General features: G+C 39.5%; 2 protein-coding genes across 2 annotated transcripts; both read right to left on the bottom strand.

The window, feature by feature from the left end:
* Positions 1-3,715: 3,715 nt before the first annotated feature.
* On the bottom strand, positions 3,716-8,627 carry LOC124120697 (cell wall integrity and stress response component 4-like). Its single transcript, XM_048396821.1, has 4 exons — positions 8,496-8,627; positions 7,891-8,025; positions 5,202-5,313; positions 3,716-4,100 (listed from the first exon to the last, which is right to left on the bottom strand). The coding sequence occupies exons 1-4, from the start codon at positions 8,620-8,622 to the stop codon at positions 3,830-3,832; spliced, it is 645 nt and encodes a 214-aa protein (XP_048252778.1). The 5' UTR covers positions 8,623-8,627; the 3' UTR covers positions 3,716-3,829.
* A 295-nt stretch (positions 8,628-8,922) lies between these two features.
* Positions 8,923-13,043, bottom strand: LOC124120695. The gene is made up of 5 exons (XM_048396726.1): positions 12,869-13,043; positions 12,445-12,507; positions 10,235-10,429; positions 9,782-9,967; positions 8,923-8,948 (listed from the first exon to the last, which is right to left on the bottom strand). Exons 1-5 carry the CDS (start codon positions 12,933-12,935, stop codon positions 8,923-8,925), a joined length of 537 nt encoding a protein of 178 aa, XP_048252683.1. The 5' UTR covers positions 12,936-13,043.
* Between the last annotated feature and the right edge of the window lie 330 nt (positions 13,044-13,373).

Here is a 13,373-nt window from a genome sequence, read left to right as displayed (position 1 = left end):
CTCGACATTTCTCTAATGGTGAATGTTTTCTGATATTTAACTTATCGCACCGTCTTTAATTCAGATAAAACTTAATTTACAAGTCATGAGTTTATCTGCCTGGAAGTTTCTGAGGGGCAGACGGTTTACACATCTTCATCATTATCATCACCATCATCATTATCAAGTTCAAGAAATACTGGTGACCCAGTCGTCTAAGGCGCTGCAATTCTCTGTAGAGTTGCTTCCCTTGGGCACGCCAGAAACCTATGATTGTGGGTTCGAATCCCTGTTAGCCCCGATTATGTTCCTATGTTTGTATACACCATACCAGTCCTCGAGGGTTTCACCGAGGTGGTAAACGTCTGAGACCTGCATCACTTCGGGCTTTCCTCCCACATTAAGCTGACACGCCGTAATATAACTGGATTACTGTTAAAATCGGCGTTAGGCCCAACTCACTCACTCACTCACTCACTCACTCAAGAAATATGATTGCACTTAAATGATCGATTACTGACAAAGTGCTTACAAAACATGTTTTGTTACCCGTTTATATAAACATTTTATCAACATTCAAAACATTATGTCATTATGTACACGATTACCATAAACCGCAGAAAACACTGGAAGCATAGCAATAAGGAATTTTTTTTAAATAACTTTCTCCTCGGCACGGAAACGAGGAAGCTGCGTTTTATCGACGGATCAAGTCTCCGGTGTTTTAAAACTGCTTCAATAATTTATTTTTGCAATATTCTGATGTACATCCCCTTATGAAATGTGATTTAAACTATTCCTATCAGTTAATCGAGGTCATAAATACCCTTGTTGTTGAGCTTAAATCCTTAACATTTGTTAATTTATGCCACAATCAGCGAGTTGGCTTGCCAGACACATGTCATCGTGTGTCGAAGACCTGCATTACTACTAACTTTCCCACTACCACAATCTGACACTCAGTGACATAGATGAAATACTGTTTCAAAACAATGTGACGCACACTCCCTACGAGTAGTGATTAATAATAAATATACTCAACAACAAAGGTTCCTGTGACACCAATAATTTAGCGTCTTTTTCAAACAAGTAAAGTTTGGTTTTCAATATTGTAGTACATGTATGGAATCAAGTCACAAAAACGCAACTGCTACAGAAAAGCATGTATTCCTTGCAAAAGTTGACTTTTATACAAGCCCCATGCATTTCACTACCCAAGAATGGGTATAAAAACATGTGCGTTAACGGAGTTCCATATGCATTGTTTAGCATCGTGCTGACAACCACTCAGAAAAACAACAAAATTACGCAATTATTCAACATTACGAAATGCCACGCCTGTCCGAAAATGAGCGTCTGTGAGCCATTAGTGTGCTTGAAGCAGGATCGTGTCAACGTGATTTTGCAAGACAATTTAACGCCCACAGAAACACCATTTGGTTTTTATGGCAACGTTGGCAACAGACGGATGCAGTCAGAGACAATCCTCGGAGTGGCAGGCCACGCGTAACCAATAATCGACAAGACAACTGGATTTGAACAACACACCTACGAAATCGATTCCAGCCAGCAGGAGTGACTGCAAGAAGCATCCCTGGCCTTCGACGAATATCTTTACAAACCGCCGCCTCAGATGTGCAGGGACTGTCGCCAGAAGACCCGCCAGACGTCCCATTTTGACAGGAAACCACCGTCAAGCACGTCTACAGTGGTGCAGACAGCGTCTACGCTGGACGGCCATGCAGTGGGGACAAGTTCTATTCACTGATTAGTCTCGTTTTCACCTCAGCCACAGCGATGGACGGATTCGAGTGTACCGACGTCGATGTGAACGTTACGTCAATCATTGTGTCATGGAAAAATATCGGTTCGGGGACGGCAGCGTTATGGTATGGGGTGGGATTACAGCAAGACAGAGGACCCGTTTGATAGTGGTAGATGGAAATCTCAATGGACAGCGCTACCGCGACGAGATCATAGGCCCTTTTGTTCTACCCTTTTTGCGTCGTCATGGCCCAGGCATCACCTTTCAACTTGACAACGCCCGGCCTCATATTGCTCGACTTGTTCAGGACCCACTTCAACAAAACAACGTGAGTGTCATCCCCTGGCCAACTCGCTCCCCTGATCTCTCACCAATCGAGCACATGTGGGACGAGATGGATCGGCTCCAGCTGATATGGACAGATATCCCACAGGAAGATGTGTTGCTTGCATCGCAACCACACGCTATTGATTTGTAAATTGACATTTTGGCATGTTCATGTTGTTTTATGAAATCACGCATTTTCTGAAGTCAGTATGGGAAATTAAACCATTTGAACACTTACAGGAGTCTTTTATCTGTTGCAAACCGAAATTGTTTCGGATTTGTTAACTTTGCATTAAATCTTATTCAATGTCACAGGAACTTTTGTTTTTCAGTATATAAAACGTAAACGCCAGAGAATAATCAGATTATTTGAACATTTGGTGTTTCAGTCACTGAAGCGGGGTAGCTGAGATCACATCACGTTTCCTCATTTCTTGGACAGCGGTTGTAGAAAGTAGCCTACACATAGTACCAGTGTTTGATACTGTCACGCTCCGTTGATATAAAGTCCGGCGTATATTGAGTATTCATAAAGGAGGAAAACATAAAACCGTCAGTCAATGTAGCTCATGTAATGATGGAGATAACATTCATCAGTTGCTGGTATCAAACCTGTTACACACATGTAATCTGCAATAACATGAAGGCATTCAACTTTTGTCAAACAGGGAGGTGAAATATATTGTATTGATGCCAAACTTTTCCTCAATTGATTAAAATAAACAGCACATGACAGGAATGGCGTCTCTAAATTTGTGTACATACATGAAGTAGTGATTACGCTTTTTATTTCAAGTTATTTTCCAATTGTCTGACGTTTCTTCTATGGCTGTCTGCCCGGGATCTTAGCTTTAAGTCCTAACTGTGTCTTGGCATCATCATGTCGGGTTGTATGATAACATATAGTATGAGGAGAGTGTGTATAATACAGAACAGGTGAGTGTGCTGTTGGCTAGAAAAAGACAAAAGATTGACATTCAATACTAAAAATAGTTATTACCTAAAGGAACAGATATACACAATATAGAAACAAAGATTATGGTGGATTTATTTTCACATGTCCCTTTTTCTTCTACCAGCAATTGTTCTGAACGTATAGTAATAACGTGTTGTGTAGAGCGCTGGCTACAGTTGTTATTCCCAAAGTTTGGAATTATTTGAAGAAATGTTCAGAAAATACAATGACTAGGTCGACAACGTCTTTCTGCACCGTCACACAATGCGCCTTCAAGGCAAAGTTTTATGCGAACGGATTGCTTCCAGTTTCACTATAAAATCTTCAAAACCATTAAATTGTGTGATTTCTTTAGCGTTTCTTAACTGTAGTGACGATTTTGTCTTCATGTTATTGTGTTTGTAAAACGTAGTCGAATGTCCACAATCTATATCTATGTACAAATATGCATGCATTCGTACATATTAACTAAACATTACTGACTGTTTAGACCTAAGTTTACTCATGTCATAAAATAAATGTGCGTCTGTCTCATGTATTTCGAACGCCGTAAACCAACTGCCAATATATTTATAGTCTGCCTTCTCATAAAGGTTGTCTCATTATTGTATATGTTTGCAGAGAGTCACACCTAAGTATAACGCAAATATTGTTACTATTAGTTTATGGTTTTGCGCTTTACCATTAGGTCTGTATGTACCCAGTAACCTAATCGACCAACTCGTATTCTGTAAGTTCATCAATGTTATAACAAGCAATGGTGGCATCGTACAATTGGTAATGTATAGCAGGGTGGCGTGTCTCTATTCCATCTGTACATCACCATTCGCGTACACCACACGGTCAGGATTCAAGTCTCTCATCTGGGATTCGATCCCCTCATTAGCATAGAGCGAGTGTCCAGTGCTGTCAGTAGTGTTAGGGGGCGCAGGGTCTGGCAATGTATTGGGGAATTCCTCATATGCACTGTTTAGACTTGAGTAATCGGCATCGCCATGTCCGGATTCAAGACCAGCATAGTGTCTCTCAGACTGGTTTCTGTTCTCTTCTTTATGGTTTGGACCCTGTTGTTTCCTAGAATGAATGAACGTAAAATTTGGTTTAGATTCAGCAGCATACCTTCAACATATAATGATACCATTGTAATTAAACCAACCTTATTCTTGCTCACTGTCAATAAAAGTGACATGTTGTTTCCGGAATATCACGACGGGAAACACCAAGCATGGGCTTCACACATAATACTCATGTGTGTAGCAGCAAATATGGGCTTCACACATAATACTCATGTGTGTAGCAGCAAGCATGGGCTTCACACATAATACTCATGTGTGTAGCAGCAAATATGGGCTTCACACATAATACTCATGTGTGTAGCAGCAAGCATGGGCTTCACACATAATACTCATGTGTGTAGCAGCAAACATGGGTCTTCTTCATGACGACTGCAACCACTGCCCCACTAACTTGAACATGAGCTTGAACTTAAAATTGGCACATTAATTGACAACTGCAATTGTATCATGAAAATCACCAGAGAAAAATCAGTCTCGATTGTCTGCCGAAACAGATTCTATTGGCCTTAAAAGGCAAACACGTGATGACATGTATATGAATGGAACAGGTATTCGCCACAAGGGTGAATGCATGTGTGTCCTGCTCTACTGGTTGGATCCTCCACTCATGCAATCAGCACAAAACAGTAAGTTATTTTTGTTACACAACGCCGCATGCTAATAGGCCCCTTTGTAAATACAAGAGACATAACGAGTCCACTGTACGAGACTGACTACATCATAAGTATGTGTATATGAATCACAATAGATAGTGATTATACCAGGTGTTCGCGAAAAGGTGAGAATATCCCCCTCCACCAGCATCGTCACCCACACATACAAAGAGAAGTCAAGTGTTCATCTGAACAAACACAGGAAAATAGGGAATTACATCGGACATTACATTGCACAGTGATGCGTCAAACTGTTCTCCACATGTCGTCTACCGTGTAACCTTTTGAACTAATGTTTCGGATCTTGAATTGTCATGTACATTGATACACACAATTATGCCGTAAAATTACATGCTCCTGTAAATATATTAGTTTACTCGGTTTATAGAAGGCAATATGTGGGTTCTCCGTGACTGGTGTGAAGAGCTGTGACTAGATTTCCTCACCTGATATAACTGGTAATAACTACTGTAACACAGAGCACAACGGCGATGACGACACATGACACCAGGATCGGCGTTATAAGAGAGGTGACGTTGTCTCTGGTGGTACCAGGATCTGAAATAAAACAGCAGAATAGCAGGCATCGGAACTACAAGATACGAGTCGAAAATCATCGTCAGTACAACACCAGAGTCACCATCAGTACAATACCAGAAACATCGTCAGCACAACACCAGAGTCATAGTCAGTACAACACCAGAGTCATCGGCAGTACAACACTAGAGTCATAATCAGTACAGCACCAGAGTCATCGGCAGTACAACACTAGAGTCATAATCAGTACAACACCAGAGTCATCGGCAGTACAACACCAGAGACATCGTCAGCACAACACCAGAGTCATAGTCATTACAACACCAGAGTCATTGGCAGTACAACACTAGAGTCATAATCAGTACAATACCAGAGTCACAATCAGTACAATACCAGAGACATCGTCAGCACAACACCAGAGTCATTGGCAGTACAACACCAGAGTCATCGGCAGTACAACACTAGAGTCATCGTCAGTACAATACCAGAGACATCGTCAGCACAACACCAGAGTCATCGGCAGTACAACACCAGAGTCATCGGCAGTACAACACTAGAGTCATCATCAGTACAACACCAGAGTCATCGGCAGTACAACACCAGAGTCATCATCAGTACAACACCAGAGTCACCATCAGTACAATACGGGAGAAATCGTCAGCACAACACCGGAGTCATCGTCAGCACAATGTCAGGGTTATCGTCCGTACAACACAACAGTCGTCGTCATTACAACAAGAGAGTTATCGATTATTGATCATTTGTTACTGGGACCCCCCATCTGTGAGAGTGCTGAACTCCACGCCCTGCCACAGAACATACGACACAAGACTCTTTAAGGTAATTAAACTCCCAACTTTTAACCTGGATGAAGGCAAAAACTATGAGGCTCCCTTTGGCCCAGATGATCTGCAGGATTTAGGCAAAGTGACTAGAAAGTATTATTATACATGTTAGTCTTCATGTGAATGAAAACTAGGCTTTGTTCATTTCATAAGTTACATCTTATGGACATTTAAAAGTACTAAATGTAAAGATAACTGTATTGAAAGGTTCAGTTTAAGGATTTTCAGAAGGCTGTGTCAAGTCATTTCCCAAACCATTGGTCTTAGGATACCTTTGGTGGAACAATACTCTTGTGTCACGGACTGCCTCACAATAAGTCAAACTTATCTATTTGATCATGGCAGAAATCCCAAATGTGCAAATGTAAATGAAAATGACACAAGATGAGCCTATCCTCCATCACCGGTGGCATCCAGCACAAGAAATGCTCTTACATTTACCGTTGGCAAAAACGGGACCTCACCTACCTCATCCTGTTACATAGTATTTGGTTTGCTTCTGACAAGTGCTTCGTTATGGCACCAGTATAAAATTTCGCCCATTCCTTTTTAGAATTAGAATTAGTATTTCAAACCACCTCCCAAACCTTGCTTGTGAAAATACTGAGACGCTGATAGAGATTCTTTTGTCAAGTGAAACCTACTGCAAATTGTAGAATTCCTATTCTTTGAATGACATTGTTATATACTTGTAACAACTGCTGCTGAATAAAAATGTTTGTGTTTGTATTCAAGTTCGTATTTCCGCTATCCAAAGTGTGCAGTGAGGCCGTCTTATTGTGGATAGTCATTTGGGAGACATAAATGCGAAGTTATTTAATGCAAGCAAGGACCACTCGCATTTTTCGCATTTAATTCAAGCTCGCGTTAACTTCAAGATTTACAGTATATCAGACAACAAGATTTTCTAAACTCACCATATCAATAACATTCGTCAATTCTATTAAATCCACTTGTGGTCTTTCACAAGCGAATCGTGAGAAATAATATTTGAATACTTTTTGCAAACAATATGTAAAAGCAGTTGTGTGTAATTCAAGTTATTTGGTGTTTTCTCATTCCCTTATATATCATTTATGCCGCATAATCCAACAGTCTTCATAGACTACCACTGATTTGTATTTCAAGATACACATTGGTGATATATATTCGCTATTCTAATAAAAAATAATGTTTAACTATTAATGGCTCGTTAAACAAGTTGCGATCAATTGGTCAATTTCAACAGAAGCGAGTGAGTTTGGTTTAGGGCTGCTTTGAACAGTATTTCAGTTGTATCACCCTGAACCACAGGCACCAGGCAGAACTTGAACCTACTGTTGGACACATGAGTTTTCATGACATTGATCTTTGTCATTATCCAAGTCATGTTTGCAATACCATTCATCTTCAGATGTTCAGTAAATATGTGCTACTTCCCACACCAAACATCTGGTTGTGCGTTTCATGGTTAAGGAGTATGTTAGACATTAACATTATATCTACTTTCTGTTGATGGAGAAGTCATTATGAGAGCCTTTTGTTTTTCGAGTTGTGTTAAACGCCGCTTTGTTAAAATGTTTAAGTTATATCACAGCATCTCAGATTAATGGGGGAGGAAATCCTGAATGGCTGCTGGTCTTAGGCCATTATTACTTTGGCGAAACCCACGAGAATTGGTATGTGTTTTTGTATGGGCTGACAAATACAAGATTCACCACAGAGATGCGAAAATCCAAATGTGTGTGTCAGACTCTCCGACATGATCACTTACCTGTACCTGCAGCATCTAGAAGTTTGGTGGACGATGTTGTAGATGACGATGTGGCGCTGCTGGAGACGCTGATGGGTGATACAGGAGGCGATGTTGTGAACACGGAAGAGGTAGTCGTTGTTGGCATTGGTATAGCTGAAGAGAGCGAAAGCAGACATTTAGTTGTTCTTGTAGCATTTATGTAAAATTCAGTAGAATTTGTTACAAAAAGAAATGCCTATGTCTGCGCTACTCACTCATCAGGTCGATGTCACATAATTCAGTAATACGGAGTCGATAAACAGCCAGATAATGACATCGAAGGGGCAATTCTTTGGCAACATCTACGAACATATCAAAGCTCACTGCATATATTTTGTGTGTGTGTGGGTGTGGGTGTGGGTGTGGGTGTGGGTGTGGGTGTGGGTGTGTGTGTGTGTGTGTATGTGTGTGTGTGTGTGTGTGGGTGTGTGTGTGGGTGTGTGTGTATGTATGTTGACCGATGAGAATCGCATTTTTGTCGACTCCCATCAGCATCAAGCATCTTTTAGAAAACTTGCTTATGAAAAACGTAAGAAATGTGTTCACTCTATCAGTGACTTAGACTCTCCGACATGATCACTTACCTGTACCTGCAGCATCTAGAAGTTTGGTGGATGATTTTGTAGATGACGTTGTGGCGCTGCTGGAGACGCTGATGGGTGATACAGGAGGCGATGTTGTGAACACGGAAGAGGTAGTCGTTGTGGGCATTGGTATAGCTGAAGAGAGCGAAAGCAGACATTTAGTTGTTCTTGTAGTATTTATGTAAAATTCAGTAGAATTTGTAACAAAAAGAAATGCCTATGTCTGTGCTTCTCACTCATCAGGTCGATGTCACATAATTCAGTAATACAGAGTCGATAAACAGCCAGATAATGACATCGATAGGGCAATTCTTTGGCAACATCTACGAACATATCAAAGCTCACTGCAAATATTTTCATTTATTTCATCAAACATCGTTTTGGCAGATAAAAGTCAGATAAAAGTCAGATAAATGGGATAATGACATTAAAGGGATATTGCCTTTACAAAATCTGTGAACATGAAAAAATCTCTTTACACCCTGAAATTGAACGAGGTTGTTGTGACTGATGCCCATCTCTTAGGCTGTTCAGGTTAGGGTTCGTTTCCATGTAATACATGAATTGTCACTTGACATATAACCTTCTACTACGGACATCAGGAAATTATGTATTTAATGAACTAGTATCGTATAAAAATATTCATCAAAACAGTAACGTAAGGTGACATTTTGGAGAAAAACCTACTGTGCTTTCAAATTAGATGTAGTCTAAGTGTAAATTAGATAGTCCTAAATATAATTAGGAGCGAGAAGGTCTGTCTCCATTCTACCATGACATCAAGAACGTATTAAAAATAGTACTATGTTGGAACGCGTAATTACTCATTAGTATATTGGTCAGTTATCATAGAACATTCGCAAAAAAGTCATAGGTAGTTTATTTTTGTCCAGTATCGATAAAACGTGGTGAAGCTAGTTGCCGTATTAATGTTTTAAGACACATTTTAGGTTAAGTGAGCTTGTGATATGTTATATGTAAGCTCTATCTCCAGCAATTACTCCCCAGTCCAGACTTTGATTGGAGGTTATGCCGCTATTTTTCACACTTTAATGGTGCGACGATCTGGCTCTGGTCTTGCAATACATGTGAACAAATTCGTTACCAACAAACATTTATGCCTATAGACAGATAAGTTCATTCCTATATTTGTTTTACACTTTCTCTTGCGCATTTCAAAAGCGTAAAGGTTTTGTACATCATCGATTTTCCTTTAATTAATATAAATATAAGTAGTTTCAAAGCCAAAGTAATTAATGCCCTCAGATGAGTCCATAATGATTTACCATATATTTCCACCTCACAGAGACTCAGATGCAGCATCCCTCCTGTAGGTTGGCGATACATCACGAGGTTGCTTCCCGTCAGTGGTACACCACAGACCAGGGTGTATTCTGACATCCATGTGTAGTTGGAGTCCGGGGTGTGACATGTTTTGCTACCTACAGACACAGTTATGTCATCATGTTGACCTGTAAGAAGTATTATGTAACGTGAAAGAAATAATGTAACAGTTGTAACTTGCAATGTATATGGTGATACAGAACAGTTACACCATGGATGGGGAAAGTCCTTTTCTTATTATCCATATGATACACACAAAGTTATCTTGTTATAAGTATATATTCCATATAACAAAGAACTCGTTAACAAAAATAGGAGAATGTGGTTGTATTGACAAGGGAAAATTGGCTTACACGTTCACGCGTCAGGTTAATTCGATATGCCATTTTCAGTACCTGCCCAGAATATCTTTATCCTGTTGACCGTCCTGTTCTGTTCAAACTCAGCCTTCCATACGGGATATAGGGACGAGACTGATGCACACGGCCCTGACGTCACACCGTCAGTAACCCAGGCTGCCTGACCGGTGATGGTGTAGTTTATGTTGTACCCAGATGAAAAGTTACTCGTTGCTTGTGGAGCTATATTCACTGCGAATGTTATTAAATTGTGCTCTGTACGACGACTTGTATCTTAAACACTTCATGACAACAACGTTTTAAGATTAATTTAGGAGGAATTGATACAAGATGTTAGCTGGATAAACTATACTTCCCTGCATTTTTCAGCCAGTTCTGGGATTAATATAGTTTTGCTTGTACTGTAACACACTGCAGATGTACTCTCTATCTACATCGATATATATCACTGCATAGAAAACTGACGATATATTTATTCCATTAAATTGCTGTTCTAAAATCTTTTGATACACGACATTGGTGCGTCTATCACTCCAATTCCTGGCAATTATTAACTAATTTAACACCAATGAATATACAGATTATTACTAATTCATGGCAATTGAATTATTCTTGGCAATTGAATTATTACCTAAAATTTTGACCAGCAAAATTGATGAATGAATATGCATATGAACCTTGCGGTCTATTGTGGATCACCCGTTTCTCTGGTCGGAAGTACTGAATAGGGGGTACAAAATGGATGTTTCTGATGGAATAAATAAAGCGACAAAACCCTTTCCATATCCAATAGAAATCTATGCATAAAGTATGGTCGATTGCACAATTCCGACTATATCATGAGCACGTGTTTATGAATCATTGTCAAATACTAAGGCATAAATTTAGCATAGAAACGATAACGTTTATAAATCTCTCAGGGACATGATCGGTAATAAAAGATAATAAAGTAAAATTAGATATAACAAAATAGTATTTTAAAAACCTATATTCATGACAACATGTTGTTTAAAAATCTTTGTGTGACCGATATTCATGGCCAACGCCGTTAACCCCCAACGTTAGGATTGGTAGGAGAGGATTTGAAAGTACAGTGGGACATATTTTCCAAAAGGCCACGAAAACTGCATTTACAATCACGTTGTGCTAACAGTATCATTCCCAGTAAATCTACAGGTTACAGTTGAACAACATCATTGGTCAGGGTTGTCATCTTCCATCACTTGTCACTATAGTATCGAGACTGTCAACAAAATCCTTGGCAGCCATTGAAAGTAGTGACGAGTAATCCCATGTAGGTAAATTTCATCCACATCCCAGTTCGGGTTGGAGAGTGTTTTTTTTAATTTATATCATTTACTTGGCATAATTGCTAACGAACTAATAAAACGTGAACATTTATAACAAAGCACATGTTAATCAACAAAGTTTGGTAAGAAATGTTTTAGTTTTGCGGGGCGTTTCATTATTTTTACAACCTGTCACCCCCACAATTGAAGGTGACCTGTTAATTTCGAAGAAATGACTTGTCTCAATGATTTCCAAGAAATGACTTGGTTGAGCCCAAGCACGTCAAATATGAAGGTTGTGATGAAAATAGGACTTGGGGGGTTATTTGACAACTTCTTCTTCTTGAAAAAAATGTGAACTAGTCAAAACAGTGAGTATTTTAATCTTGAACCTTAGTTCTTCTAGTTACGTTAATATCTACCTCTGACCCCTTTACTCCTTGTTCTAGGGTAGCGCATCACTGTACCCGTGTGTTATTACGCTTTCGAAGAGAGCACTTTCCAAGAGAGAACTAGGTGTTATTCATTTCAAATATCGTGTGTTTGGGTCTTATAACAACACTTAATACACAGTAAACTAAAAATAGTTGAAACAATTGATGTGTAGAGGTGTTAGGTAAATGTTTTTTTCTAACGTTTGAACACGAGTAAGTCTTTGACTTGCTCATACTTAACTTTTTACTCGCTTTAGACATACTTTTATATGTAATTATTCATGTGTGAAGTCCAAACCGTGTAACCGTTCAAAAAACAAACTGTAGTTGTCAGCCATTTGAAAGTGTGTGATAATTCCCATACCTTTTACATTACCAAGTTTATTGCTGTATCAAAATTTGACAATTCCAGTGTTGAAAAGGAGCCCTTGTCTTACCTTGTCCTTACCTCGAAGTTGAATTATGATATAGAATAGCATGAATACGTTTCAGTTTAACAATCCTCCGCGGAGATTCACATTACCTAATGTACAGTTCTCGGAGCAGTTGGAGCCAGTCACACAGGGACAAGCGTCTTCACCAGATACTGAAACAAAGATAGATAGAATATGAGGGTACACATTTGTATTTGTAACCCCAATGTCTTTACCTAAATGAACGAAAAATGAGTACTACGCTTACGATATCTACCTTTGTGTGACACAATTTAGTTCACTTGAAACAGCCTCCGTGGTCTAGTGGTCGGGCGGTTCGATCCCCGGTTGCTTCATACCAAAAGACGTTAAAAGATGGTGCTTGTTGTTACCCTGTCTGGCGCTCGGCATTAAGGGGCTAAAACAAGGACTGGTCGGCACATCGCTATATAAGTACAATAATCTTGGACGCGACGTTGAGCCCAATTTCACCTAACCTAGTTCACTTAAATGATAGATCTTATATTTTCTTACCTGTGTAGGACAGACACGGATATAGTAACAGAGCACACAGGTAACCGGTGGATTGTTGTGGAATCATAGTAGCATAATTTGTGTCTGTGACAAATGAACGGTCGCCCTAGAAGCAGTACAGTCGGTAACAGGACAGAGCTTGAATCAGACACACACACCCGACCCCTGACCTGCTCAAGTCCCCGACGCTTTGCATTGTGATTACACGTAACACGAGAATACCCAACCATTGAATCACAATGTTTACATTTTGCACAATAGTGGAGCAGATAACAAGTATACGTGTTCTGATCAATAAACAACTATACCAGCTTCATAAACTCAGTGTAAAAATGTAATGTTCGTTATAAGCCAAGGTGGAATTTTAAACGTCATAACATAATCCAACTACGCATAAATCAAAACAATATACATACAAGCTGATACATATAGATGGATCGAGTCAACATGACATTTGGAAATGGCTTCTATGGTATTTTAGCCATGAATTAAAATCGTAGAACAA

Source organism: Haliotis rufescens, unplaced genomic scaffold (genome assembly GCF_023055435.1).
Source record: "Haliotis rufescens isolate VD_foot unplaced genomic scaffold, xgHalRufe1.0.p SCAF_16, whole genome shotgun sequence".
NCBI lineage: Eukaryota > Metazoa > Mollusca > Gastropoda > Lepetellida > Haliotidae > Haliotis > Haliotis rufescens.
Note: the sequence above shows the minus strand (reverse complement) of the source record. Positions and strands in the feature narration are given on the sequence as shown.